Source organism: Hippocampus comes, unplaced genomic scaffold (assembly GCF_001891065.2).
Source record: "Hippocampus comes isolate QL1 unplaced genomic scaffold, H_comes_QL1_v1.1 scaffold38, whole genome shotgun sequence".
Lineage (NCBI taxonomy): Eukaryota > Metazoa > Chordata > Actinopteri > Syngnathiformes > Syngnathidae > Hippocampus > Hippocampus comes.
In genome coordinates, this window is record NW_017805716.1 from 175,671 (window position 1) to 203,479 (window position 27,809).

At 50.1% G+C, this 27,809-nt stretch overlaps 1 protein-coding gene across 8 annotated transcripts; it reads right to left on the reverse strand.

Annotated features, from left to right (window-relative positions):
- Nucleotides 1–11: 11 nt before the first annotated feature.
- pcloa (piccolo presynaptic cytomatrix protein a) lies at nucleotides 12–27,383 on the reverse strand. Of its 8 annotated transcripts, XM_019883138.1 has the most exons (24): nucleotides 26,463–27,383; nucleotides 25,367–26,371; nucleotides 21,182–21,370; nucleotides 14,963–18,929; nucleotides 13,139–14,652; nucleotides 10,697–12,767; nucleotides 9,714–9,761; nucleotides 9,130–9,212; nucleotides 8,962–9,037; nucleotides 8,131–8,256; nucleotides 7,325–7,433; nucleotides 7,174–7,238; nucleotides 6,921–7,111; nucleotides 6,786–6,836; nucleotides 5,994–6,124; nucleotides 5,636–5,662; nucleotides 5,090–5,183; nucleotides 4,901–4,972; nucleotides 4,580–4,817; nucleotides 2,344–2,485; nucleotides 2,190–2,245; nucleotides 1,911–2,045; nucleotides 1,416–1,561; nucleotides 12–1,328 (listed from the first exon to the last, which is right to left on the reverse strand). In XM_019883138.1, the coding sequence occupies exons 1-24, from the start codon at nucleotides 27,282–27,284 to the stop codon at nucleotides 1,185–1,187; spliced, it is 11,502 nt and encodes a 3,833-aa protein (XP_019738697.1). In that variant the 5' UTR covers nucleotides 27,285–27,383; the 3' UTR covers nucleotides 12–1,184. The 8 variants fall into 8 exon arrangements, 7 of the variants coding, with proteins under 7 accessions (XP_019738697.1, XP_019738699.1, XP_019738698.1 ...); XM_019883140.1 differs by lacking the exon at nucleotides 9,714–9,761; XM_019883139.1 differs by lacking the exon at nucleotides 5,636–5,662.
- Between the last annotated feature and the right edge of the window lie 426 nt (nucleotides 27,384–27,809).

The window sequence follows — 27,809 nt, forward strand, 5'->3', positions numbered from 1 at the left end:
AGGCGGGGTTTTCGGAATTCTCTGTAAACGGGGGGAAAAAAAATTCTCTGAGTTTCAGGCCTTTGGAACTTAACTTTGTAAACAAGAACTACGAATGTGCGAATGTGCTATCGAAAAAGCACACCCAACATGTTCTGTAAACATAAACTGTCGCATAGGGAAGAAATTATAGCTTTAAATCGAAAGCTTAAATCAGAAAAAATCAAGTTTAATTTAAAAAAAAAAAAAAAGTATTTTCAATCCATTGTGACCGGAAAATGGAGACATAAATAAACACAAAATCATTAAATTTATACAATGATGAAATACCATTAAATGGTAATAAATACATATAAAAAAGATGAATAAATAAAAATATTAGACACGTGTTACTGTTTCATAGTTCAATCAATTTTTGCTGGAAAACCGACAACGTTGCTGCGGTCTCTGGTCGAGGTTGCATAGAAAACAATTGACCACAAAAAAACCCCCAAAAAAAACCAAGAACAATAACGCGAATATTTCTGCAACACTTAATGCGTACGATGTTAGAACGTGGATCAAACAATTAAGCTCGTGAACGTGACGCCGCGTTTACATTCGAGGAGGAGAGGTGCACAAAAAAGACACACGACGGTAAATTGGGTGCCTTGTGTAGGAGGGGGAAACTCGAACGTCACAATCATCAAGACCTGATTGTCTGTGATAAAAATCATTCTGACTATAGTTATACTACATATTCCACATACTTCCAGATAGGACATTTTGTTATGTACACGCTGTATGTGGCATCAATACTCCCAATTTTATCTCAAGTAATATTCCTAAATAAATGATCTCATAGATCTGTTTGTTCACGTAAAATAAGGTCCCGAAGTGGAATGCTAGGTAGTGTGTGTTGGATATATGACTTTCGCTTCTTGCGCACGTGACGAACCGATAAGAGATTTATGCTTCCTTCGAATAGAAAAATAAATAAGAGACCTCGGTGAGTCATTGAGAAATGCTTTCAAAGGGCGGGTGAATGAGCATCTATTGTACATGTGTGTCCCTGTATTTCGTGTGTGGATTTGCGACGACGAGTGGTTTGTACCTGCTAGCTTGCGCGGGCCGCTTCCCGTCGGGATTCGCGGCTAGCTCCCGCAAGTTAAATTGATCGATGACCCTCCCCCGCCTCCCGCGGGTCAGCACGCGGTACGGTCCGCCTAGGAGTGGATCTGCGCGGTGCTGGCGAGCAGTTTGTGCCAGCTGACCACGCGCTTGCGCAGGTCCACCTTGTCCAGCCACACGTAGGCCTCGCCGATCAGCGTCTTCTTCATGAACTTGCCGCCGTTGGACACCAGGAAAAGCTGGGAAGCAAACGCAGCTATTACGCGCGGGCTTCATTTGATTTTTTTTTTTTTTTGTTTGTTTAAACGTCAGGGGGCGCAGTTCACCTGCAGGGAGTGCCCCGCCGGGTTCATGCAGAAGCGGAAGGTCTCGTTGAAGGAGGGCTCGCGGTCGTGGCGGCACACGCGCGTCTTCTTCTTGATGATGCGCTTCTGCGTGGCGATGTTCACCACGTACAGCTTCACGTAGAGGTCTGCGCGGTCCGGAACAGGAAAAGGTGCAGTTAATATGTTGCATTTTCAAACAGTCCGGGACAGGAAAAGACGCAGTTAATATGTTGCATTTTCAAGCTTTTTTTTTTCTTCTTCTTTGTTAAAAATAAATAGATAAATGTGTAGTCAAAATTATTTTAAATAAACTACATTAAATATTTATTTTGAGCGATAGATATGAATTGTTGTTGTTTTACATTCGCCTGAATGCTTTTGAGGTCGTGAGTGGTACAATCAGGTGGGATGAATCCGCGTTCCTACCATCCTGGAATGCAATATAAGAAATTCTATAAAATGCAAAAAAAAAAAAAATAATAATAAAAAAATTACCAGGCAGATGGTCTGCAGTCTTGAACTTGTAGGTGATATTGCGACATTGCAGAATCTCCAAGACCAAGTGGTCGCCCTCCGTCCTCACTTCCTTCTTCAGCGCAATCTTTATCTCACCCATCACCTGTGACTTACCTGCACCGGGAGGACACAGTTATGAGTCATTTCATATATATTATGGATTGATCGCAAACCTCTGCTGTCCATGAGCAGTGTCAGTCACAACACAAAAGCGCCACAGAAAGCGCAAACATTTCATAGAAATGATTTTAGTCTGACCATCGGAATCACCCAGAGACGATTTCATCCCATCGGTGCCATTTGGAATCTTCCCACTAGATAAATACATCAAAAATATTGATTAGAAATAAATAAATATATATTTTTTTAAAGGAATTAAGGCTGCAAACATCTGTAAAGGCATGGGACTCACAATCGGGGCACCTGGAAGATGGCGCTGTCCACCTCGTTCATCTCCGCATCCTCGTCCAGCAAGCTGTAGGCGCTGCCGCTCAGGCCGCTGTCCAGCGAGGCCGCCGTCATCGGGGCTTCACCCGACCTGTAGCTGGCGCGCGCTACGGGGTGCACAATGACACGGTGAGCGCGGATAACGTCCGGGAGGGGGAACAGCGACGCGTGGCGCACAGACCGGTCATGAAAAGCGCACTAATGAAACATGGACGACAGACAACAGGTGTTATGTGATGCGCATGAGACCAATCAGGACATCGTTAGTCTGGGTTATATTTCCGTTCAGAGTTTTTAATGTGGTGATGCTGAGCGGTATCCATGGCGACGACACACGGACTCACGAAAAAAAAGTGTGCGTCTCGCTGCATGGATCCCAGCCTGCCGTCCTTTCTTGTTTCCCTGCAGGTTAGTAGCATCCTCTCACACCACAGGGAGGGGAGGGAGTTTTTTTTTTTTCGGACTGAGGGTCAGGTGACGGCCATCCGCTCTGCTCCCATTGGCCGGCGACGGCAGGGCGGGCAGCCAATCGGATTGGCCTCTCTGAATGGTGAGCACACCCACTACGCTGTGTCGCTGGTGGCCCGGTAGGCCTGAAGGTGGTTATTTCGGATGGCCGGGGTGGGGTGGGGCGTGGGGGGCATTGTTGGTGGGGGTGAGGGCGGTCCAACCCCATCATACAAAGTCCGTGGGTCAAAGTTGAAAATGGGAAGAGGAGGAAGATGGCGATTGAGAGAGAGAAGAGCGCTCTTCAATTCCACTTGTCTGTCAATCACATGCGCAGGGGGTGTGCGGCTGCTGCAGAGGTGCATTGTGGGTCCCGTAGATTGAATTAACGAAAGAAAGCAGGGGACTGCATGCAATAGCCTTCAGGAGGAGCCTCAGATATGTTTTTGGTAAAAAAAAAAATTTAAAAAAAAAGATATTGACGACATCTCAGGGAGGGAAAATCTTCAAAAGTGTTAATAAAAAGACAGAATATAAGCACATGATTTAATTATATATTTATATATTTTTGGGTCATCTAATAATTCTTCAGGGTTTCTACAAATTGGAGAGGTTTGCAGGATGCTGCTACAATTGGTCATGGTGTCTCTTTTACTCTGGCGTCCTCTAGTGGCAGATTTCTGGAGGTGACGACTGTGAGGTCAACTCAAGCGTACTTGGGGGAGGTAAAAAAAAAAAGAAAAGAAATAAAAACAATCAAATTGAAGAAAAAAAATGGGCTGATGAGTGCAAGGCGGCCATGCTGCGCTGGCGTTTATTTGCGTCTTGGTTTACTTGGCTGGAGGCGTTGCGGCGGCACCGGTTGCTGCTGCGTCGGCGGCGCCGTGTCGCCCATTGTTGTTGTTGCTATGGCAACGCCGAGCCCGCTCCCGGCGCCGCCGTCCTGATGGCGCTGCTGCCAAGCGGCGCTTTTGGAGGAACGCGGGCGAGCTTGCGGCACGTATCCGCCGCGGCTGGGGCTTTGGCTCTGGCCCTCGGACGGGGACGGCTTCGACCTGCTGGGGCTACTGTGACATTTCTCGAGAGGGGGCTCCTGTGTGTCTAAAACAATAACATTCACCAAATTAACAAGAAAATTGCTGCCTAAACGGGCTGTGGTACGACGCCAGCTTGAGAGAACTTTTACCAATTTACCATTAGTTTCATCAAAGTTATGTCGGTCGCCAAGTCTGCAAAGGGATCAAAAAGATAGAATTCAGGCTGACTTGTTTGCTGCCTAAATGGGCTGTGGTGCAGGACCATTTTGTAGTGTGTAATATTGTAACTGAGATTTTTTTTCATCGATCTAACATTTCAAGCAAAGAGGTTAGAGGAAAGAATGAGAGACTGAGAATTCAGGCCGGATTTGTTTGCTGCCTCAACAGGTTGCGGTGCAAGATAAAAACGACCTTTTGAAAGCAGTGTTCTTAACAAGGTTTGCTAAGTCCTGAAATAAACCAAAATGAGACATAGGGGATTTCAGGCCCAACGGGTCTGCTGCCTGAGCGGGCTGCTGTCGGACATTTTTTTTTTCTACAGGTGGAAAAAGGCGAAACTGTAACGCTGGCTGAAGCGAGGCCTCGGAGCTGGGTGACCATGGCAACCAAGACGACAGACCATGTGAAAGCAAAAAGCATGACGCTGAAGCTACGATGATGGAAGTGCAAACATCAAGCGGGAGGTGTGAGCGAGCGAGGAACCGGCGGCTCTCCTACCCTTTGCCGGATCGGGAAAGATGCCGTGACTTCGGCTTTTGGTCACTGACGATTTGGGGGAGTCCTGCTCGTGGGCGGTGCCGGCGGTTTTCGGGGACGAGTGCTGCGAGGAGGTTTTGGAGGAGCCGTGACGGCCCTGGTGGGAGCGGCGGTGGTGCTCGCCCTCCGTCTGCGGCTTGAGGGGGAGCCACCGCGGTACGTTGTCGAGCTGGGCCGTGTTGGACAGTTCGATAAGGACCTGGACATCCACAGGGACAAAAATCAACCGGGGGGACTAAAAAGGAACCGGTTGGGGTGAGGGGCGGGGGGATGACGACTTACCTCTCCTAGGAAATCATTGGACGAACACTTGTCGTAATCCCACACGCTCACCTCCAGCGTCTTTTTCCGCAACTGAACACACACAAGACGGTGAGAATTAGAAAATTGACGGCCTCAACGGGTTGGATCAAGGCAAATTTGAACATCTTCTGATCGCGCTCAAGTTGGTGTTGTGAGGCCATCTTGTACCTGCTCCAGGTGGATGTTCTTATAGATGACCGTCTGGTTCCATTCAGGGTTCAGGCTTTTGCCCGCAGGCTTGGACCTCCTTTTGTTTTCGGCACTGGTGGGTGGGGGATAGTAAGAGGGGGTGGGGGGCACATGGCAATCATTTCATTACATACACCTAAAAACAAGAGCACAACAGAGCCATGTGTGACACGAGGGTGGACGAGGGTTGAGAATGGAACGGGATGCACATTATTGGGGAACTTGCACAATGTGGCGTGCGTCGATGGCAGGGTTGGAAAAGAGACTCCACCTTTAAATCTGGGGGGGGGGTTGCTATAAGCTACTGCTAATCGGAGCAATATGACTAAGAAACAAGTGTTAGCATGTTAGCGTGGAAGTGTTTTTTTTTTTTTGTAGAGGGCTGGGTTAGTTTTGGTGAGGACGAGGGTGGGCCTATGTTTGATCAAAATGAGCAGAACCACTTTTTTTTTTTTAATTAATTAATTTTACCTTCACCAAAACCGACAACCAAGAAAACACAAAATAAAAGTGTCAGTCACATACCTGGCATTCTGGACAACCATGACCTGACTGAGGGGGGGTCCAGCATGCATTAAATATAGAGAACATACAAAAAAATAAAAATAAAATCAATCGTCAGAGGGAGTGAGTGTGCGACGTGTGGGTTGGGGGTCGAGCTTCAGTGTCAAAAAAAGGGAGGCGGGGGCACGGCACACTGGCCATTTCATTAGACACCTGCACCAGTGAGATCCAATACAACAGTCATCATTTTTCCCTTTGTGTTTTTTTTTTAAACACCCCTATCATAGGATGGTACGGTGCCGAGAGCATAGAAGGCCCACATATAAAAAGAGCAATTGTCCGATTTTACATGCCTGGAAGAAAAGATGTTTGGACTCACCCCCGTCCCGGCAGGAGGTACACCTTAACAAAGGGGTCCGAGTAGCCGTTGTTATCGCGCGGCGCCAGGTTGCGCGCCTGCAGGACGTGCACGATCAGGTTGCCCAGCTGCTTGTCGTAGTGGATTTGAAGCTGCAGGAAAGGAAGAATCATGATCTGTGTTTATTTGGTGTGGACCTGGTCTCGTCGATAATGATGGGCTGGTGAGAGTCGACTGCCTGAACGGGCCTGCGCAGGATAAGACGTTTTCTTCTTACCTCCGTTGATATAGCTCTGACGTTTGCATTAACACGGTTAGGGGGTTGAGGGGGCTAGATTTAATATTGACATTAATAACGAACAAGAGACTTCCTGATTTCAGGCCAAAGTTGGTTTTGTGCCTAAACGGGCTGGTGTCAGACCACTTTAACCCACTCATTTGGATGGATTCAGTGCTTGTATCGACAAAAATGTTGAATCTTGAGCTCATCAGAGGGGGCATCTGAATCCAGACTTGACAAGACAATTTCAACTTATTTGTATTGATCCATCATTTCTGTCAATAAGGCACATTAATATGCGATCTTAGAAAAGTAACTAAAGGGGATCTTTTTGATTTCAGGCCTAACTTGTTTCCTGCTCCAATGAGCTGGTGAAAGACAATCTTTAGATCAACAAAGTTTTGTGACGTCAAGTCTTGAAGTAACCAATTGGGGGCTTGTTCATGCCCAACTTGTTTAGCTGCCTCAATGGGCTGAAGGAACACAATTTTGAAGGAACGTTGACTGTCTTCAACTAACCAGACATCACTGACCTGTATGTCACCAGTGATTGGGTGTGACGGGGTTTTGCTTCCATCTGCGGCCTGGAAGGGATGAAAAGGTGCTAAGACGTGCAAAAAAACAAAACAAAACAGTGTCGTCGGGCTTGACGCGCGAGTGGCACTCGCCTTGCTACTGTGCCGCTTCTTGCCGACCGACGGCGAGCCCGGCTGGGCGGGGCTGGAGGTCGCCGAGGCGGTCGCCGTCAGGCTGGTGGAGGAGGCGGTGGAGGAGGGCGGGGCCTGCTGCTGGGACACTTTCTGCAGCTCGGCCGCCAACTGCTTGGGGTCCACGCCCGGCGACCTGGGAGGTCTGTCGCCTGCATAGATCGAATAGTTACTTCGTCCGCTTTTGACCGCGTGACTGACGACGACGGCTTACTTTTGCTCGGCTCCTGGAAGTCCAAGCGCTCCGCGCCTTCGGATTCGGCCAACATGTTGAGATCTCTGAGAGGGAAAGGAGACCAATTCTTAGAACAACAACAACAAAAAAAAAAAAGAAAACTGAACATTAGATCTGAGGTTGTGCTTACAGTCTGACACACAATTCTGCCTCGCTACACGAGTGGCTGACGAGCCCTTGCACCTCTTCGTAAGTTTTTCCGGTCAGCGGGATGCCGTTCCATTCCAGGACTTGCATTCCTATTGGAAAAGAGACATATTTAGAGGACTCATGTTTATTTTATGACATGATTCATGTGCGTTTTCACCTCATTTTTTTTTAATGGGAAGACGTGCAGGAAAAACTGGCTTAAAATAAGAAATAAACTAATGAATTTATTCAAGTAAGCAAACTGATCTGCTCAATTTTTTTTTTTTTTTTTATGCAAAATGTACTCAAAACACACACACACACACACACACACAAACCCAAACCCAGAGCAGCGAAAACACAACCAAGTGCAAAGACACTTCACACAATGGTAGTTGTTCACGCAGCACGGCAAAGCCAGGCTGTCAAGACTTACACGTCCTGAAGCAGCTCATCAGCGGCATCCTCTGCTTGCGCCGCACTGCATGCATTGCACACAAATTATCAACCTCGCCACCCCGCCCCCCCTCCCAAAACAAAAACCACATTTTTTTTTTTGGGCCAATTTCGCAGCTTGCCGGCTACATGCCGCTTGAGACGTCCTCCCGGATTGGACGACAATAGCAATCATTCCCCGGTGGACGCAACGTCCATGAGCAGCTTTAATATGTTTGGTGAAAAGTGTGTCCTCATGTAAACGCTCAGCGGGCCAGAGGCCAGAACAGAGTACAGTATGTGGCCCAGGGGTCAGAGATTGGCGACTCCCGGTTTATTACGGAAGAGAACGATGGGCCGCAGGGCGCTCACCTTCCAGGATCTTGCCCGTTTGTTCCGCGGCTCCACCGGCTAGAACTTTGGCAACGTAGGAGCCGATCTCTCCGTTACCGCCAGGGACCTCCTTCCCACCGACGACACGGATGCCCAGGCCGTTCCCTAGCAAACATGTCGAAATGTCACATATGTAAGCACAAAACCTCTTTCAGACGGTCCGCGTGTTCATTACGTAACGTTGAGCGTGAGGCCCTGCGCCATTTTGAGCGCGGCAATGGCTGCCGGGCGTGGAGGCGAGCCAAACGGAAAGGGACGCCAGGAAATGAAATGTCCCGCGTCGTGCTTTCAACCGACCGACAAAGGATAATGACGGGTGAAAACGCTTGCCAGTTTGTTGAAAGGGATGGAGTCCAAAAAAAAAAAAGCCATGTGGTCCATTTGTCAAACTGATCCCAACCTGGTTCTGGTTTGAGGATCAATTCAACCAATAGACCGCAAACAGAAATGGCCAAGATATGTACGCAAAAGCATAAGTATATATTTTTTTGTCATGGCTATGATTGCTCAATTGTGTTATAGAGTGACTTCTTTGCATTTTTTAAATTTTGTTCACATCATAAGAGCGAGTGACACTTGGATCTCAAAGGGTCTGGGTGTGTCCGCGAAGACCCCTTTGACAGCTGTAGAGACCTAGCTCGGTGCTAACCGCTAATTAGCAGCCTACCAATTGTGTTTTAAAATAATTCTGACGGTTGACTTAATCGGAAGGTGACTTAGGCCGTTTGACACCAAAATATTTGAGTACAAAACGTTTTATTATTTATTTTTTGAGAAAACGGTCGTTCGTCAGTCATTGAGGTATTTTACCTGACACACTGCGATCTTTGGGATCTCTCTTCAGTTTGACCCTGAGGTGAGGGAAGGGGTAGTACGGACCTTTACCCTGTGGCCCACACACAATAATCAAATGACATCCTCTGGAGACAGATTCAAAAGTTATACAACTGGCTTTTTTATTGGGGCCGGGGGGGTCACCTGTCTCTTGTCGTGTCCGTTCTCCGGGCGCCCGTCTCTGGGTTTGTCGAACCAATCGGTCTCCTCTCGTCTCAGGTGGTAGGCTTTCAGCGACAAAGAGGTAGAAGGGCAAATCTCAGAACGTTTGCCCCCGGACACGTCACACTGGGTGAGGATTTCCTCTGATACATGCATGCGATTCATGAGACGCTAACTTGTGAACGGCAACACAAAGGGGCTGGCGTCGATGTTGAATTATTCATGTTTTATGTAGGAAAGGATGAAAAGCAATGAGAGGGATTTTTTGGGGTTTTTTTTCACTGTTATTACAAAATGGAGTTGAAGAATGTAGTTTGATGCGTTGTAGTGTTCCTTAAACTTGATGCATATCTATGACTGTAAATGTTGGGTACGGATTGAACTGTAGGCATTTTTTCCTCCATCAATTTGCTCAAAAATATTTCGTGCACGTGCTTCCGCATAACACATAAATACATGTTAAACCTTCCCAACATTTCACCATCATATCATGTCATATGTGGATGACTGTGCGGGTGTCGTGTGGGTTAGTTCATATGTTGATATGTCGTGAACTAATACTCTACCCTTGGCTGAATGGTCTCTGCTCAAAGGCACCGGGGAATCACTTAGGGCTGCAATCAAGGCAAACGAGTTTACATGGCGAAATGGCCGGATCCATATCAAAAGCGATCAATATGTCCCTGATGATGCAATCGGGAAAACTCCGACCTGGGAGCATGAGGGGTTTTGAGCAGATACACATACAGTATGCAGCGGCCCTTCAACTGAATATTCCGGATATAATATTGAAGTGCAGGATGCTTACGCTGCAAGATAAAACATGAAGAGTACACATGGAAGAAGATACGCATGCAATTACTCACAGAGGGACATGCAGAGAATGAAGGTTTCAGATTTATTCGTGCCTCAGACAGACATGCAGCATTTCAAACACACACCGAAAATCCAGCACATTTATCCAACAATTCGAAAAGGCGATTATCATGCTTCTATTTGTTTAAGAATGTCTTACTTTTTTGGGCTGGATGTTTTCATAAAACGGGCTTGTATTAAAAGTCGAGGAAGGTAAAGGGAAGCGATTGTGAAGCATTTCCAAGATGTGAGAGGCACTTGCCAGTTCACTGGCGGGGAAACAGAACGCTGGGGGATTAACTCGACATTTTTGCGCCTCGAAAGAGGGACCACCAAAGTATTCCTAACATGTCGTTTGAAAGTATCCAAAAGATGAGTATCCCGAGACCAAGTGCGCACGAGTTAGATCGCTATTTGAGGAGAACACCTCCCACGCAGTCACACTAAGTTACGCCAACACGTTACATAATATCGGAAGTACAGGGGGAAGCACGGGCGTGCAAAAAGCGTGGTTTGGAAGACGGAGAACACGACGTGCAACATTTTTGATGAGAGTGACACCACGGAGAAGAAGCAACAAATACATGCAGGTTTTTACAAGTCCTGAACGTTCCACGTAGTGGCAGCCAACGCATGCGAGAGGAAATCATGAATACGAACGGAAAGATAATCTCGCCACGATTCTGTTTGTTACCTTCGCTATCTGACATGGTGCCCTGAAGGTCATCCATCAGCACAAAAGCCCTACCCCTGCTCGGTTCTTCCCTGATGTGCTGCTGCTGCTGCTGCTGAGAGTCCTGCAAGGAGAGGCAGGAACCAAACTGGTCCCGAGAGTCGGCCGAGATGGGCGGCAGAGGCCCCGCTGAGGCTCGGGCCATGCCCATCGGCTCCCCGACAGGACTCAGTGGACTTTCTTCTTCAGAGTTCTGGGCCACGATGGGGATTCTCCCACGGCCGCTTTGCACGATGGGGAGGCTGGTGGGTTTGGCGCGACCGGAGGGGGTTTGGAAGCTGTCTGTGGAGGCCTCGCCGTCCCCTTTGAGTCTCAACGAGGAGCTGGAGGGGTCTCTTTTGATTGACAGGTCTAAGCCATAGCAAGACGTCGGCCTGGATGACGGTCTTGAGCGACTGCCGCTTGGGTAAGCGGAGTCCAAACCCAAACTCTGGCCCAGGTTGAGCGAACCCGCCAAGTTTGCACCCAAGGTAGACCCCAAGTATTTTTGCTGCTCTGCAATATTCTTACGAAGGCCAAAGGTAATCTCGTCCTGCATGAGTCGGCTGGATCTCGGGGAGCCGCCGGCAGATCCCAAATAGCTCGTATAGTCCATGTCCAAAGCTCTGCTTTCTGTAATTGAGGAATACTTGGAGGAGATCTTCGGCTCCAGTAACGGAGTCTTGTGTTTTTGGTATAACATCGATGCCGGGAGTTGTTTTGCTGCCTGCTTCTCGAGAGTCAGCCGACTGATGCTGTACTTGTCTGACTTTGGGTAGTGCCTCTGGGAGTAACTGGAGATGCTGGAGCTCGGGGTATAGTAGTGCTGGGAGAGGCCTGTCAGGGGGTCTAAGCTTTCTGTCCCACCCGTGCTCCTCCTGAACTCCTGCTTGAGCTGCTGCTTCAAAAGCTTCAGTTCGTAGGGTTCCTCCATTGGATCTTCTTCATCGGGGGTTTTACCATACGTATGCAGTCTGGAGGTGGATCCGAGATAGTCGGTGGATCCCAGATCGGCGGCGCTGCGCTGCAGAAGCTTCTCCGCTTTGGCTAACTCTCTCTCGGCAAGACTGTATGACGACGACAAACCAGGGGAGCTCTTGGCGAGCTCGGCCGCATCTTCTAGCAGCAGGTAACTCCGAGGTGTGTGGTGATCGATATCTGAGTAGTAGGCGTCGGAGACAGCTGACATGGGACTACCTGCGAGACTTCCCACGTCCAAGGCTCTGAGGTCAAGGTGGTTGCCGTACTTGTCGTATTTCACGCCAAGGTAGGGCGAGGACGTGGGATCGGGCTGGCGGCTAATGACATCATATTTGGTGGCATCCAGTTCGGAGAGAAGCGCGGCCTGCCTGGCCGCTTTCTGCTGCAACAGGAGCATCTGCTGGTAACTTTGCTGTTGGGAGCTGGTGAGCGAGGGCACAGAGGAGTACACGGAATGGGACTGGTAAGACTGGGGGGTCTGATAGAGGGACTGCTGGTATTGGCTTTGAGGGTATGGGTACTGGGAGTATTTTCCGTATTCGTGTTTCGTTTGAGGTGGGACAAAGTCATCCAGTTCAGCCTGAGGAGCTGTCCTGGGACGTTCCAGACCATGGCTTTCTATTTCCTCATCCTCGCCGTCATCATGGTCACCTCTGGTCTCTCGGATGTTGCTAACCTCGCTGTCCGACATATAATCCCGGTCTTCGGCCACACCCTGCAAATAAGCTCGCTCTCTCTTCTCCCGCTCTTTCAGAAGGGCGCCTTTCCTCCGATTAATACCCATCTCCAAGTACCTGAGCTTGGCGTCGATCTCCTTCTCCTCCTCGTCAAGCTCGGCCTGCCTTTTGCGCAGTTTGGACGACTCCCGTTCCACTAAATCGAGCTCGCGATCTATGTCTTGGAGGATCTTGGCGCGTGCCATGTTTGAATTGCGGCACATTCTCCGTCGAGCGGAACCGGTGCTATAGCCGGTCTGGCCACTGGCTGATGAGTCATCTTCTGATGGGGGATTGGGCAGAGTCCTCTTGACCTTCTTTTGAGTGCCAGTGGGCGTTCCACCCGAGCCCTTCCCCTGTAGAAATTAAAAAAAGAATTATACACATATAACTTTTGTTCTTTGCAGAAACTGTGCACTTTGTCGTCTCAACCAAGTGGAAAGAGAAGAGCAGTAATTTATTCACATGGAGGATTGCACTGCTGAATATATTCTTGCGAGCTCAGCATATTCTTTTCACGCACTGTATGTATGAGATAGTTGCCAGTGAGTTACCCAAGCAAAGACTTGGCTTTCAAACCTTATGTAAGCCAGGGGCAAAATGGCTCCAAAAGACGACATGCTTGCTGCAATCAAAGCTATAGCGTGAATAGCTTTGGCTTGGGAACATTCGAGTGAGAGACTCAACGACCACGGCTATAGCAATAATGAAAAGGAGGCGTACTCACAGTATCGGCACACTGGGTGCCAAATGTTGCCCTTTCTTCTCCACTTGGACTCATAGATTTGGGGTCAGACATGGATCTCTGCATGGACTTTGTTCCCCTCGGACTTCCCGGATCCGGGCTTCCCCTGAGCTTTTGAGGGCTTTTATCGCCCAGTGATTTATCGTAAGATACAAATTCGAGTGATTTGCTTGGGGAAATACAGGGCGACATGGGAGAATAGAGCACGTTCGGAGATTTAGAGGGCGCTTGAAGTGTGGAGGGCTCAGCCTTGAGGTGGGGAGACAGGCCAATCTCCAAGGGCGTCGGTCGTTTCTTCGGCGAGGTTCTTTCCGAGTCGGACAGTTCCATTCTCGTGTCCATCCGGATGTTTCCGTCTGTATCCGTTTGTATCGAAATCTCAGTATGCGCTTGGAGGGACATGTCGGCGTGCCCTCCCCTGTCCCCTCGTGCGGTGCGTGGCCGATTCTGTCGGCTTCTCTGAGCCTCCCACTCCTCCTGGTCCTCATCATCCGTCTGCACACAACTGTCGACACTCTTTTTGGCGCTTTTCTTCTTCCTCCCCGCTGTGTAAGCTTTGCTGACCGTCTCGTCCTCGTCATCGGTTTGGCAACCGCTATCCGTGATCTTCCGTGACAGCACGGTGCCATCGGGGCCCAAGACGACGGCCTCCTGGACGCCGTTCCCGAGCATCTCCCCGCCTGGATACATCTGACGAAGCTTTTGCTCTTCCAGTTGCATGCGGAGTTGCTCTTGGAGTCTCTGAATTTGCTCGAGCTGCTGCTGTTGCTGAGCGTAGGTTTCCTTTTGCATCATGAGGTGAGCTTGCCTTTCCTCTTCTTGCTGGGTCAAAATTTGCTGCTTCATGACCTGGAGCTCCTCCAGTTCCTTCTGGACCAGCAGCTGCTCTTGCTCGCGAAAACGTTGAATCTCCTGACGCTCCCATTCCAGCTCCTCAGCCAGGCGCTGCTGCTTGAGTTTTTCCATTTCGAGCCGTTCACGCTCGGCCTGATACTGGCCGTCGCCTGGGACCATGGGTGACGAAAGAGCCTCCAGGGAGGCGGCTATCGCCTCGAGGGATTCATCTGTGTAGTCAAGGGATAAAGAGGTGGTCGCCGTGGTGACAGCATGACCAGAAGCATCCTCTTTGGTTATCTCCAAGTTGAGAGGGATGTCGGCTTGCTCATCTGCCGTCGTAATCGAGACCGTAGACAGGAAACTGTGGGATCGTGTCAGTGGCAAGTTCTGGATGTCCGACAATGATGGCATGGTGTCACTAGTATGCATACTTGACTGAGTGTTGTAGGACGTACAAAAGATGGATCCCGGTTGTGTGGTTATTGCATATGTCGATGGAATGGGTGCGGCAACGGAGGAATAAACGACCCCATTGGATGACCTCAGTACACTATTTGTACCGAAGAGAGTGCCGACACCACTTGTGACTCCTGATTGGGAATAAGGAGGGATTGTCATTCCTGCATATGCCCCTTTCTTGGAGTAGTCCACAGCATCGCCTGTTCAGAACATTAAAAAAAAAAAAAAAAAAAAAATCAGTTGAGCTCATATGATATGTGCAAAGTAAATGCGGTGCGCCATTCCTTACCCAAATTATAAAGTGATGGAAAAAGAGGGGAAAAAAAAAATCCAAAGTAGACATACAGCATGCAGGCACAAAAATCACAACAGAAGGAAAAAAGAAAAAAATATCACCTCCATGCAAAAAACAAAAAGCAAAAATCCAGAAAAAAAAATGCTAGCCATGGATGAGGGGTAGCAATTCAAAATGACATTTAAGTGACAGGTCGGCAATGTCACAGCACTGACCTGCATCGGAAATCTTTGTCGAGGAAAGATCTACGGCACCGTCTGTGGTGCCACTGAAATTATAGCTGTTCTTACTCTTGTAAAAAAACAGGCCGGCTTCTGCCAGGTTGGTGTCCGACATTGAGGGTTTGATACCGCCAAACCCCCTCACGCCATAGGACGAGCGATCGTACTGGTAATGATCATCGCGATATCCAAAACGGTCTTCGGGCAGAGGGGTGGTGGGCTGCTGTGCAGCGCAGCTTCCTGCAAACGGGAGCTTGTAAACAACATCGCAGCACACGGCTCTTTTCCCAGCGGTTAGATCGACTGGCTTGCTATCGTCCTCTGTGATGACGGCTGTGACAACTTCTGTCGAAATGGCGTCCATGGACACCAGAGTATTGAATGGTTTTGTCGTGCTCAGGTCAACAGCTCCCGCCACAGACGAAGTGCTTGTCGTTAACCCGTTAGCGACACAAGCAGGGACGGTACCGGGTGCCATGGTTACAGGTGGTGTTTGGAACGTCCCAATGCCTGCGCTCGCCCCAACTGAGAGATTCATGGGGATCTCACCAGAGTGAGCGGGAGGCTGAGAATCCACAGAGCGGTACACAATTTGAGAGATGGGTTCAAATGCTTTATTCTTCGTGAGCTGGAGGGGGATTGAAGATGCTTGAGAGGTTTCCAAACTATCGCCCCTCTGGACTGTGGCAGAACATGTCACAATGGTGATGCTGTCAGTCACGATCGAGAAGGTGGAGGATTCGGAACTGAGGTTCACAACAGATGACTGTATCGCACTGCTCTGGCGACTGACATCAGTTGCCAACGACTGCCGACCGGCCTCCGGCCCGGCAGACAGATCCACTCCATTCATGTGTGACGCTGCGTCGGCCTTCACAGTCCTCAGATCCACCACCTCACAAGGCAGGACCGCCTGTCCATTCTGTACGGGCAATTGAGTCTTTGGTTTCTCCAATGAGATCGGGATCCCGGTTGCCCTCGGAGTTGGCCCAGGCGGCGGCGTCCGTTCGTGAACAACAGAGACGGTGGTTCTTTGGACCTCTGTGGTAACCACTTGGGAGATTAGGTTTGGCATGACCACGGGAGGCTGCGCGGAGGCCGAAACGGCTTCGATGATGTGACAAGAGCTTGTAACGTGTTTTTCTGGGCCGCATATCTCTTGATTCTCAATGGATTCTGTCACTCGGGTGTAAGCCAGAGGCACCCTCGTGGTATGAGGTGGTGTTGACTGAGCCTGTGTTTGGTGATAACTTGGGGTATGAGCTTGGTGGGCCGTTGATGCTGGGCCAGTCTCGGAGGGGGCTTGAGTTGAGAGACTGTCGACCGGAGAGCTTGGCTGAGAAGGGAGTGTGATAACCACGTACGTATCACGGAGGTTTCTTGCATATCTAGGAGAAGAAGGAGACTTTGGCGAGGGTTGAAAGGGCTTGCTCTCAGATGAAGGGCTGAGGTTCAAAGCTATGTCAGTGGACCCCGTGGGAAGCACGGTGGGTCTTGGTGGATGCGCGACATGAGCAGGGGAGGATGGCTGTGAGCAGGGTTTTGGTGCAATGGGTGGTTTGATGCTGTGCCCTTGTCTGTGGCCTTCGCCGACACCGGCAGGAATGCAGGGCTTTGGGGGGACAGGGGGCGGAACGTGAGGTTTGTATGTTGGCGTGACTGATTGTTTAGAAAGTGAAGTGGCGGGAAGTGTCTCTGGCCTGACCGGCGCGGTTGAAGCCTGAGGTGGGAGTGGAACTGGAGGTTTTCTGGGAAAAACCGTGGGTTTTTGTGCGATAGGGGGAGGCAACGGTGGCTCGACGGGTGCATCGGCTTTTTCCTGAGAATTTGCCCTGCGCAAGACATTTGGCTTCGGGGGGATTGGTGGGGCAGTTGAAACGATGCTCGGGGTGCCTTGTGCATACTGCGGGACAGTAGGCAAGGCGGTAAAGTTTGCCGTTACAGGAGCAGAGGTTATTGCAATTGCACTTGATAGGTCCGAAGTGTCAGTCCGGGATGCCGTGACAGGGGTGTGGGGTTGCTGGTCTGACGCGGATGATGGGGTTTCGACAGCTGAAGTTGATTTCGCCGTTTCCTCCTCCTTTTTAATGATACTTTCTTCATCAGAGGACAACTCTCCTGAGGAACACTGCGTGACTTTTAGGTCTGGGATTGGGTAGAGAGCCCTTCTGGATGAAGTGGTTTCCACTTCGGGGTCTTGCAGAGTGGGACTTTCTCCAGGAGTCAATACCTTTTTCATGAGCTCTTCGTAAGCACTTTCAGCATCCAACAATGGTTTTCCATCTTTTCCCAGAGTTACCGTCGTGACTTTGGAAAGGGTAGTCTCGGCGGGCTGCAAGACGATTTCAGGGTTTGTACTTTCATTTTTGGGTTGTTTCATGTTTTGGTATTCCTGTTCGAGTTTCATGAATTCCTTTCTTTTCTTGATCATGTCCTCATAAACTTCATCCGGTGATCTGAGCTTCTTGGGCTGGGCAGGAACGCTGATCTTTTCCGTCGCCCCCAGATCATCTGTTGAATTATCCGTGACCGAGGCGTAAGCATAATCTTCAATTAGCATACCTCCATAAAGAGCCTCCTTTTCTGGATGAAAGTCAACATTTTCAACTGTCGGAGACTTGGCCCTCAGTATGATCTCCTCATAAGCTTCTTCGGCAGATCTGAGAGCTTTCCTCTGTGATTTGTCCGTGTTTTTATTTTCTGTCGGAGAATGGTGCGACACGGAAATGGGCAATTGATATGTTTTCTGCACGGCCGCGATCTTTGCGGCATGGATTTCAAAACCCTCGGGGTCTGAATCGATGCTCGGGGAGAAATCGGAGCAGGACGATCGTCTGATCTCTTCCATTTCCGCCTCCTGCCTCAGTTCTTCCGTCGGCGAGGCGTCTTCGATAGGTGAGAGGTTGCTCGGGGGCGTCATTGAACGGTCACGCCTTCGCTGGCCTCGAACCTCTTCCTTGTCTCGCTTCGATTTCTTCCCGGCTCCCCGCTGTTTCTCCTGCTCCTTGAGCAGCTCCTCTTCTTCCCGCAATTCGTCCTCCTCAGAAGAGTCTTCAATCGTCGGCAGCATTTGTCCAGCTTGTCGGTGTTTGGCTTTCCTGTGCTGCTTGCTCTCACTGGAGCGAACGTGGCCGGGACTACTGCTGTCGCTGTCCTCATCCAGCGAGGACAGCGACGTCGGTGAGGTGCCGGGTGTAAAGCTGGACGCGTGTAGACTGGATGAGCCCTCCCCTTTCGAACGATCGTCCGGTGAATCGGTCAAACATTCCATCTCGGGCTCTATATTAACTTGTGTTACAACCAAGGGGCTGCTGGTTGTATTCAGCTCTATCGTTTGAAATTTGCGAACTGCGACACCGCTTTGAGGATCCTCTTCTTTGAGCTCCGGTAAATCAACTTTGATGAGTGGAGCGTTATCTTCTTCATCATTGAGACTTAGAGAGTTTTTCTTGGATAACCGCTTGGCCTTTCCTGAAGCCACGGGCCCGGTTTTCTTCTCTTCCACTCGTCGCCTTTCATTTTGTCTGATCTCACGTCGAATGTGGTTTTCCTCATCGGATGGCGAGGCGTCCTCGTTTTCGCTCATTTCTATGATCTGTTTGCGGATAAACTCCTCGTCATCCCCTGACAAGGGGCTCTCTTTCCCAAAGCTTTCGCTACTATCATCCAGTGAATCCACCCTGACGTCCAGAGGCACCAGGAGCTTTTTCTTTGCGTGACTTTTGTTCAGATCCACATCCTCGTCCGAGCAGGGCGAGTCGGGAGAAATCGGAAGCACCTCGAGTTTACGTCTGGTCTTCAGCGTGTCCGTTTGTTTCTCTTCATCATCCTTCACTTTCGCCTCGAGAATGGGCAGGACTGTGCTTTCCAGCTTGGCCAGGTCGGAGGGGCTGGTAGGACTGCCGTCCTTGGTGTCACTTTCTCTGTCGCCAGGCTTTGTCGGGGTCTCCGACTGTTCCACCTGATGGATTGAATGAAGACATTAACGGGGTGATGAAAGAAAAAAAAGCAGAACTTCAACATGGATCTTGTATCTAGTGTTTTGCACAATAATACAATACCACAGAGAACAGCTAGTCTCTCCATAAATTAAGCTACGGTCACCTCAGGTTTTGGATCTTCATCCCACGGCTTCATCGGGGGCTCGGGTGGAGCCTCCCTTTCCTCCATCCGACTAGCATCTTTATTCATATCTGTGGTCTGCTCACAAACTACAACGCGTGGGATTTGGGGCTCTGCTACGGGGGCTGAAGCTGCTAATCGAGACAGGTTGGCATTTTCACCCTTCGATTGGGTGTTGTCGTTCGGTGACGTGCTTTTCATCCCTGCGTCAAACTCTGCAGCGGCATCATTCACACCAATTACGCTCACTTCTGATATGAAAATAGATTCCTGGATGTTGCCTGCGTCAGGTAATGAGCCAACGCCATTTTTGTTTGCCTCTGTTTCACTGTTGGTGACTTTTTCCGGATTGAATTTGTCAAGTGGCTGTGCCTGACTGCCCGTTAAATGCGAATCCGATTCTGTGGCCTCGGAGAAGGTTTTATCGCTGACTTGATTCTGAGAGGGCTCTTTGGTTTTGACCTTTTCTTGCTCATTAGAATCCGGAACGGCCGTTTTGTCAGAAGCATGTTCTTGAGACAAAATCTCTGTAGGTGGCTGCAGCTCCCCTTTCGGGATCACACTTGCAGATTCAACGAGCGCCTGTTCCGTCGCTGTTGAATCCTCGGGGGACGAGGCTGTTTGAACACGGCTCTCGTGAACAGGAGGGGGCTTATCGTTTGTTCTCGGGTCTGTCTGTTGAGGCATGACGACACTATGGCCGTCGCCGAGAGTCTTTTCTGCATTTTCCGATTCTTTTTTATCTACCGCACAAATGTTTTCTGTCTCAATACTGCAACGTTCTGATGCTAGCTCTGTCTCACTAAGAGGTTTTTGCTCTTTTGCTTCCTGATTTTGTTGTTCTTCAATGAGATTTACCGTCTCGGCTTTCACCTCCGAAACTTTCTTTTCATGAGGCGCTCCCTCTTCAAAGGCCGCACCGTCACACTTGATCTCGACATCCGTCTCCTTGTTTTCAATCGCTCGCTCTTTGACACGCGTCACCTCGGGAGCCTCTTTTGGTTTTCCGAGCTCAGCAGAATGTTCCTCACTCCCTTTCGCGGATGCTTCCCGATCAAAGGAGCTATTCAATGTCTTTTCAAAAGCTGAGTCATTCGAAGAAAAAGGAAGCGAGTTCGTTTCTTGTGCTTTTTCGACAAGTTTCTGTTCTAATCCATCAGCCTGACTTTTCCGCTCAGCGGGTGAGTCAGGTTGATGAGCAACCGACGTCAGAATGGGTTCTGTGCATTTTGATGCATCTGACTGTATTGCCGAATCCTGCATCTTGTCACGTTTCGGGCGATCGGTTCCAGATAACGGTAACACATTTTCACTTACTTCGACAGACGGATGAGAAGCATCCTTTTGGTTCGTACCCGCCTCTGCTATCGGTTCGGTCGTTACACTTCCAGCCTCGGATTTTGGAGTATTATTTGTGTTGAAAGTGCTGTCCGCGGCTAAAGTCTGTGTTGGTGCCTCTGTTGAATGGGCGAGTTTGCCGCTTATTTCTTTTGTCGCAAGGGATTCTACTGCTGAATCAGAGTGAGAAGTGATTTCCTGTGCAACCGAGGCAGGTTCAGACTGTCGTAAATTACTGTTGCTCTCTATCAAGGGGGGGATACTCTCTGTGCGATTTTCGTTTTGTTCTACCTCAACGGACACCTCATCAAAACCTGTATCAGCCGACACAACCTCGCAGGGGTTCTCAAGTACTTCTTCAAAAGGCTTTTCCGGAATTGCTTCACCGACAGTATCAGTCAGAACTAGATGCTCATCTCTAGGCAGCGCCGTCACCGGGTTTGTATCTTTTGAGCTACTCTGCTGCAGCTGCTCAATTGCCGGGATTCCCTGTGCTATTTCGTCAGGGCTTTCTTGCTGCCGCTCTTGAATTTCAGCTACAGTTCTCTCAGAGATGTCTTGCGAATGAGCGACAGGGTCGCACATGAGCCCGGACACATGAGCACATGTGACTGATTGGTCGGAAACGGCAACGGCATGTGGTTCATGGCAGTCGTGTAATGGTGGTGCAGGTGCTGTGAGTGATTGGTCGGAAACGGCAACGGCAAGTGGTTCATGGCAGTCGTGTAATGGTGGTGCAGGTGTGGCCGCTACCTTGGTCTCGGGGGCGGTCGGGGTTTGCTCTGCTGCTGCTGCTGATTCTACTACAACGGGTTTGCTATCTACAGCAGCAGGGGCGGGGATGGAAGAGGGAGCGGGAGCGGGTCCTGTCTGTTTCGGGGAAGCCGTCTCGTCCATCTGACTGGCTCTTTTCGTCTGACAGTTGAGGCAAAGCCATTCGCTCTGTAACGAAAGTGACAGAAATGTTTGAAAAGTCGTTATCTCAAAAAGGCGGACTTCAAAGAGGCACCTGGGAAAATGATTGTGTCCGCCCTAAAAACTCTGTGTTACAGCAGCGTCGTGATATGCCTCAAAGCATACCAGGCCCAAGTCACTGAACATCTTCCTGATTTTTATTTGAAGCTGCACGTGACTCACGCCAGCTTCCACGCAACACGCAAGAAAATGATTAAAACCTTTCGGCAGCTTCCTCCGTCACCGAGGCGAGGATGAATCAAAGAAAAGTCGCTCCCTTTTCACCTACAAAGACATTTCCTAGCGCCGCGCGCGCCTGGCTATTGACCACGGCACCCACGGGGAGCTCGTGACGACAGCGGTGACACATGCAGAGTTCTGAAAAGAAGTCATTCTATTCGCCTGGATCGGCTCCGCTTTTGTCGGCATTCCGCACGATCTGAAACAAAACACGGTAGGGTGAAGGTGGATGCAGCTTTTTGATTAAGACGATGGATCCGGTGGGGGTTTTACCTGTTTAAATTTAGACTGAGGCTGGCACAGAGGGTAAGAGAAAGAGAGAGAGAGAGAGAGAGAGAGAGAGAGAGAGAGAGAGCGAGAGAATAGGCAAGTTATTTCCATAATTTGTTAAGAAAGGTTGATCAGGAGGATCTAATGGATTTTGACTCCGCGGCAATGTGGCCCTCGAAGATATTTCTCCCATTTCCGCCTGAGCGGAAGCCGCAGCTCGCGCTGCCCAAAGGTGCGGTCGACGTGACTCACAGGCTCTTTGAGTCACAAGTCAGATGGTCGCGATGCACACTGTCGCCGCACGGCGAAACGTGGCCGCCATCCTGACCCGTTCCGACATCCTGCAATCCCACCCACCCCTTTTATCGCTTCCATCATCTCGACTCCTCCACGCCACATTAGCATCTTATCTGCCGTCACTGATTGCAGCTCCTGCACGCCGGCTGACTTGAAAATATATTCCAAATTAATGCATAAAAAGGGAAGGGAGGTGAGATGTCAATGCAGCTAATCGTGATGCAAGGCAAAATCATGTCTTACATCGTTTGTCCGTGTCCTATTCAGCAAATTATTAGCTACCGTACACCATTTTTTTGGATGCGCCAGAAATTCAGCCCCGTGCTTCATGTGCCAAGGCCGGCTCAACGGATGGCTAATTGGCTAAAGCTCCGAATCTGAATTGTACTTTTGAAGTTAAAAAAAAAAAAAAAAAAATCTTTGGAGTTAATGTACAGTACCAGCGTGCGACAGAGCGGCGGCGGCTGCGCAGACTGTCTTGGCCCGTCCTTTGAAGACGAACAACAACAATAATGTTGACGTAACCACAAATTCTGTTATTTGTTTTTTTTATCATCAATTTTGCACATGTTGTTGAGTTCGCCAAGGGAAGAGAATTTTGTATCGAAAAGCACAACGGACATGAGCAAAGAGTTCTACCGATTTCTGTGTTAGCGAAAGCACCGTTTTTTTTTTCCCCCTTAAAGAGTTCTACCGATTTCTGTGTTAGCGACAGCACCGTTTTTTTTCCCCCGTGACGGATGGTGTGCCAGACAGTCCGTCCACGCAACAAACTCTGGGAGCCCTGCCACCGCGGCTCAGTGCATTGGGGGGGTGAGCAAGCGAGCGGCATCAGTCAGGATGCAAACAGGTTGTGCTAACGAAACGCCGCCAGTGCCAGAGTGTGTGTATGTGTATTTAACAAAGCACAGCCCTTCTGCCTCGCCAGCACCAAAGCTTCGAACTGCTAAACACATTTGCGGTTTAGAAGAGATAAAATACGAAAAATAACCAATCTTGCATGCACCTATTAAAGCAGAGCGAGCATAAAAGGACGTGGATGCGTTTTGAAAAAAGCGAGCTGACCCACAATTGCTCGTCCGGCAGCGCTTTTGTGCCTGGTTTGCCGCCGCTGACTATTTTTATACACGCGGGCCTCCGGGGCACGTGAGGGGAGCGCTGTGAGGCAGTGTGTGAGGAAATGGGGGAGGGGGGTGTTGAAGAAGGTGGCAGATGCAGGACAACCATACAGCTGGATTGAATCTGTGAGAAAAAAAAAAATTTGAATCCAACAGAAAAAAAAAAGGGGGCAATTTCTTTCCCCTTTTTCCACAACAGGTACTGATGCGGATTACACATACCCGACTGGAGGATCAAGCCTCCATAGAAATAACAGGATTCCCGTTGGCCTTTAAATCCTTTTAGGACACTGGGATTAAGCCAATCGGAGCCCACGTGGCTCGTACGCGGACGCCCCTTTTCATTATTCACGAGCGTTGCTCAGGTGCATTCGTATGCGGCGCATGTGTAGTTGATGTATTAGAATGCGCGCGGCGTTGCTTCTTTGTGACTCATCCGGAGCAGGAACGCGGCGGCCTAGATGGGAGTTAGCGGCGTCACCCGTTCCTCCGCCGCGCTGGCGTACAGTTGACTGATCGCATCGCTCGCCCCCTTCGTGGTGTCGGCAATTGAACGGAATGGCAACTCAACTCTCTTCGGGCAATTAACGCTGACTCAATCAAAACGCGGACACCTTGATGCGTTGTGTGCCGATAAAGCTCAGGGAGGAGTGAGTACGGGCGGCATGATTTCCCGTGAGGGCAGAAATGTGGTGGCGACGGGAGGTCGTTCCCGGTTTAGCTACGCCGGCTCCATCTGAAGGCTCTCAGGAATACTCAGCAGATAACTAACAGCTCGAATCAATCTCCCTGCAGGTAACAAAGATGGAGGCACGTGACCTCAGGATCGCTGACAAACACACACCTTTATGATTGTTTTTTTACATATGAGGATCAAGTGTCACCTGTTTTTGGATCTTAGAGAGAAAAGAAAGGCTTGTAAATTAAACTCTCAAGCTTAGGTTAGTGTTTCAGTTAATTAGGCTTTTTCGCACAGGGGGTTAGCCTTCAAGCCAGTATTAGCGCGGCAGCTGTCTTGACTCATCTTTGCGAGTTATATCGCCGTCACGAGTGTTCCCACCAATATCAACACGTCGAAATTAAATCATGTTCAATCGCTAATTAAGTACACTTAAAAAACCCTGTGATTAATGAGCTGCCATTGACATCTGGTGGCTGTTACCAGCTTTAGCGGCGATCGGCTAGCCGCTAAGCGAGTGGCTGGCAAGAGCCGTCGGGACGACCTTTCAAAGGCAGTTTAAGAGGCAAAAATTACTCTGCACACTTTTTCAGACAACCTGAAACAGTCACAACCCCATTTGATCATTTTTTTAAAAAAAAACAGAAACCTAGCTGACTCAAACGTGCTGCTTTAGCCGGCAAAATCGCTACTATCGTTCTGACGTCATTTCCTTTCATAGCCCCTTGAGAATAAAACACAGTTTGCTGCCATGCACCGTTCTGACGAATTTGAATTATCAGTAATTATAAGTAAGTTTCTTGAACTACATGTAACCACTGATCAGTGGACAGCCCTTGATGGACACCCCACTGACACGGACACCGAGCAGGGTTGCTATGCGGAAAACAGCTCATGTCAGCAGGTTTTTGGGCGGCATGCTGCAAAAACCAATTATCAGTTGGATACCCAAATACCAAAATATCCAAAAGCTGGAGCTCTACTGAGATGTCGGCTGTAAGTTTCTTGAACTACATGTAACCACCGATCAGTGCACAGCCCTTGATGGACACCCCACTGACACGGACACTGAGCAGGGTTGCTATGCGGGAAACAGCTAATGTCAGCAGGTTTTTGGGCGGCATGCTGCAAAAACCGCTCAAGCGAAAACCCTTTTTGGCCCGCTTTCCCTCAACATACTGACGCTCCGCCCATCGCGTTCCATCTGGTCTTAGCGAGGCGACACACAATGTGCTAACAACAAGAGGAGCAGGTCGAGGGCGTTTGGTTTCACTCAGGGTTGTGTGTCAAGCGCTTCAAGTGCGTTTGTCTTATGGTCTCACTCTTCATTCTGTGGTTACGTGTGCGTGTTAAAAGGTGGCGTTAGCGAGTGTTTCTCACCTCTCCTAAGTGGGGAGTGGGGTTGAATCCACACAGATTGCACACGCTCTTCTTACACTCGGTGCAGAGGCTGTAGTTGGGCGCTTCTGATGTCCCGACGTTCAGCTCCGCCTTGCAGAGAGGGCAGCTTTCCTTCGTTTTGGATGCTAAGTCCAAGCTGGGTTCTCGTTCGACAGACTTGGTCCTCGGTGGTTTTCTGGATTTGGCCGGTGGGGTGTCAGGAGCAGAATCCGAATCAGGAGGAGAGCCCGGACCGGAGAAGGGAGAATCAGGCGGGGAGCCAGGGCCGGAACCGGGTCCGAAGTCGGCCGGGGAGTCCGGCGGCGACCCCGGTGGAGATTCGGCTGGTTTCTCTTCCTCACCGGTGACAAGACCGGTGGCGGAGTTCAGGAGGGACGAGCCGAAGCTGAATATCTGCGAGGCGGCAGCGGGAGGTTTTGCCGACTCTGATAATCCGCCGAATCCTCCGAACAGCTTCCCGGTGACGGATTCTTCCTGCTTTGGAGCCACCTGCGCCTGAGGCTTAGACGAGTCCATCAATCCACCGAAACCGCTAAACAGTTTTCCAGTGACAGACTCAGCTGCTTGTGAGGAAGCAGCGGCCGGTTTGACTGAATCAGTCAATCCTCCAAAACTGATACCACCCAACCCGCCAAAAAAGCTAGACTCCTGCTTGGTCTTGGCCGGTGACTGCTGGGGGCTGGCTTTCTGTTGAATGGGGCGGCCGGTCTTGGGATCAATCTTGGGGGAGCCTCCCAATGAGGAGCCGGGAGAAAGCGGTCCTGGAGAGCTCGCACCTGGGGATTTCTGCCTTGGAGTGGTTGGGGGCGTCAAGCCTTGGTCTGTGGTGCTTTGCTGCTTGATGAGCAGCTTGCCGGGCTTTCCTGAAGCCTGCCTCTGCGGCGAGGGTGGGGCCGAACCTTCTTTGGGCTTTCTCATAGCCGGGGTGTCCATGCCCCCCATTGCTCGCTGCATCTGGCAGTTCAGACACAACCATTCTTTACCCTGTGTGGCATAAGAGAAAGGCTTTCATTAGAAGACATATACCCTAAGTCTACAACTGTACTAAAATAAAAATATAGAGCGGAAATCTTACCGCTGAGTCCGGAGGGCTGAATCCACAAAGGCTGCAGACCTGGTTCTTACACTCAGTGCACTGACTGTAATTTGGCGGGTCCTTAGATCCAGTATTCAACTGAGTGGTCTTACACAGTGGACAGAGTCCCCCTGCAGGATTCGCGGCACCCTGGTGACTCTTGGAAGCATCCCCGGGGTGAGCCCCAGGCCCTGGTGGTCCTGGCTGCTTGGATCCAGGCTTGCCAGGTTCTTTTGGACCACTTTGTGTCTGTTTAGCACCTTGACCGGGTGGTCCTTGTCTCGGTCCCTGTTGTCCAGGTGGACCTTGACCTTGTCTAGGTCCCTGCTGACCTGGTGGACCTTGACCTTGTCTCGGTCCCTGCTGTCCAGGTGGACCTTGACCTTGTCTCGGTCCCTGCTGTCCAGGTGGACCTTGACCTTGTCTAGGTCCCTGCTGACCCAGGTGGACCTTGACCTTGTCTCGGTCCCTGCTGTCCAGGTGGACCTTGACCTTGTCTAGGTCCCTGCTGAGCCGGTGGGCCTTGACCTTGTTTGGGTCCTTGTTGCCCTGGTGGTACTTGACCTGGTCTAGGTGCATGTGGCCCAGAAGGCCCTTGTCCTGCCTGGCCCTGGCCTTGCCTGGGAGCCTGTCCAGGAGGTCCCTGAGCTGATTTTGGTCCTGGGCTTGCTTGTCCTTGCCCGGGTTTTGGCCCCACTCCAGAAGGGCCTTGACCCTGTTTTTGAGGCCCCCCTTGTTGCGGCGCCTTCGGACCTGATCCCTGTTGAGGCCCCTTGCCAGGTGGCTTTCCTCCCTGATTGGACTCTGGCGTAGCTCCCGCATCCTCCTCCCCAAACAGCCCAAACTTGGGAATGTTGACGGAGTCACCCATGGAGGATATGGAGGAGGACACTGAGGAGGTCATGGATGACATGGCACTGAGGGGGTTGGCACCACTGAGGAAGCTGGAGCCAAACATGCCGGATGACTTGCTTTCAGATTCTTTGGGCTCCTGCCGGAATCGGGACTCAAATAGATTGAGGGACGAGGGACTGCGCCCTGTGGTGGGCCTGCCCGCTGTACTCTGGTTGAAGGCGTCGACCGTGCGACTCTTACTGAGGCCTGCCGGCCCCCTGCCGGCCCCTGGCTGCTGGACACCAGATTCTGACGGTCTGCGCGAGATAGAAAGAATTATTTTTTCATAAATTATAAATGAATAATCCTGTGATATTGTCCAGGTCTATCGCAGCAATGGTGTTCTAATAATAATAGACGTTAGCCTAACGGCCATTTCAAAATGAATGCGTAGCCTGTCGCCGCCGCTGGCTATTGCTAACCGGTAAGTGAACACGGCTGAATGACATCGCG

Excerpts from the sequence above, each read along its gene's own strand:
- pcloa (XM_019883138.1), bottom strand. The coding sequence starts at position 27,284 with ATGCGGGAGCTACGCCAGAGTCCAATCAGGGAGGAAAGCCACCTGGCA. Across the intron at positions 21,371-25,366 it reads CCACTCCCCACTTAGGAGAG|AGCGAATGGCTTTGCCTCAA; the intron begins GTGAGAAACACT and ends CTTTCGTTACAG. Across the intron at positions 2,046-2,189 it reads GTCTCTGGGTGATTCCGATG|GTAAGTCACAGGTGATGGGT; the intron begins GTCAGACTAAAA and ends CTCCCGGTGCAG.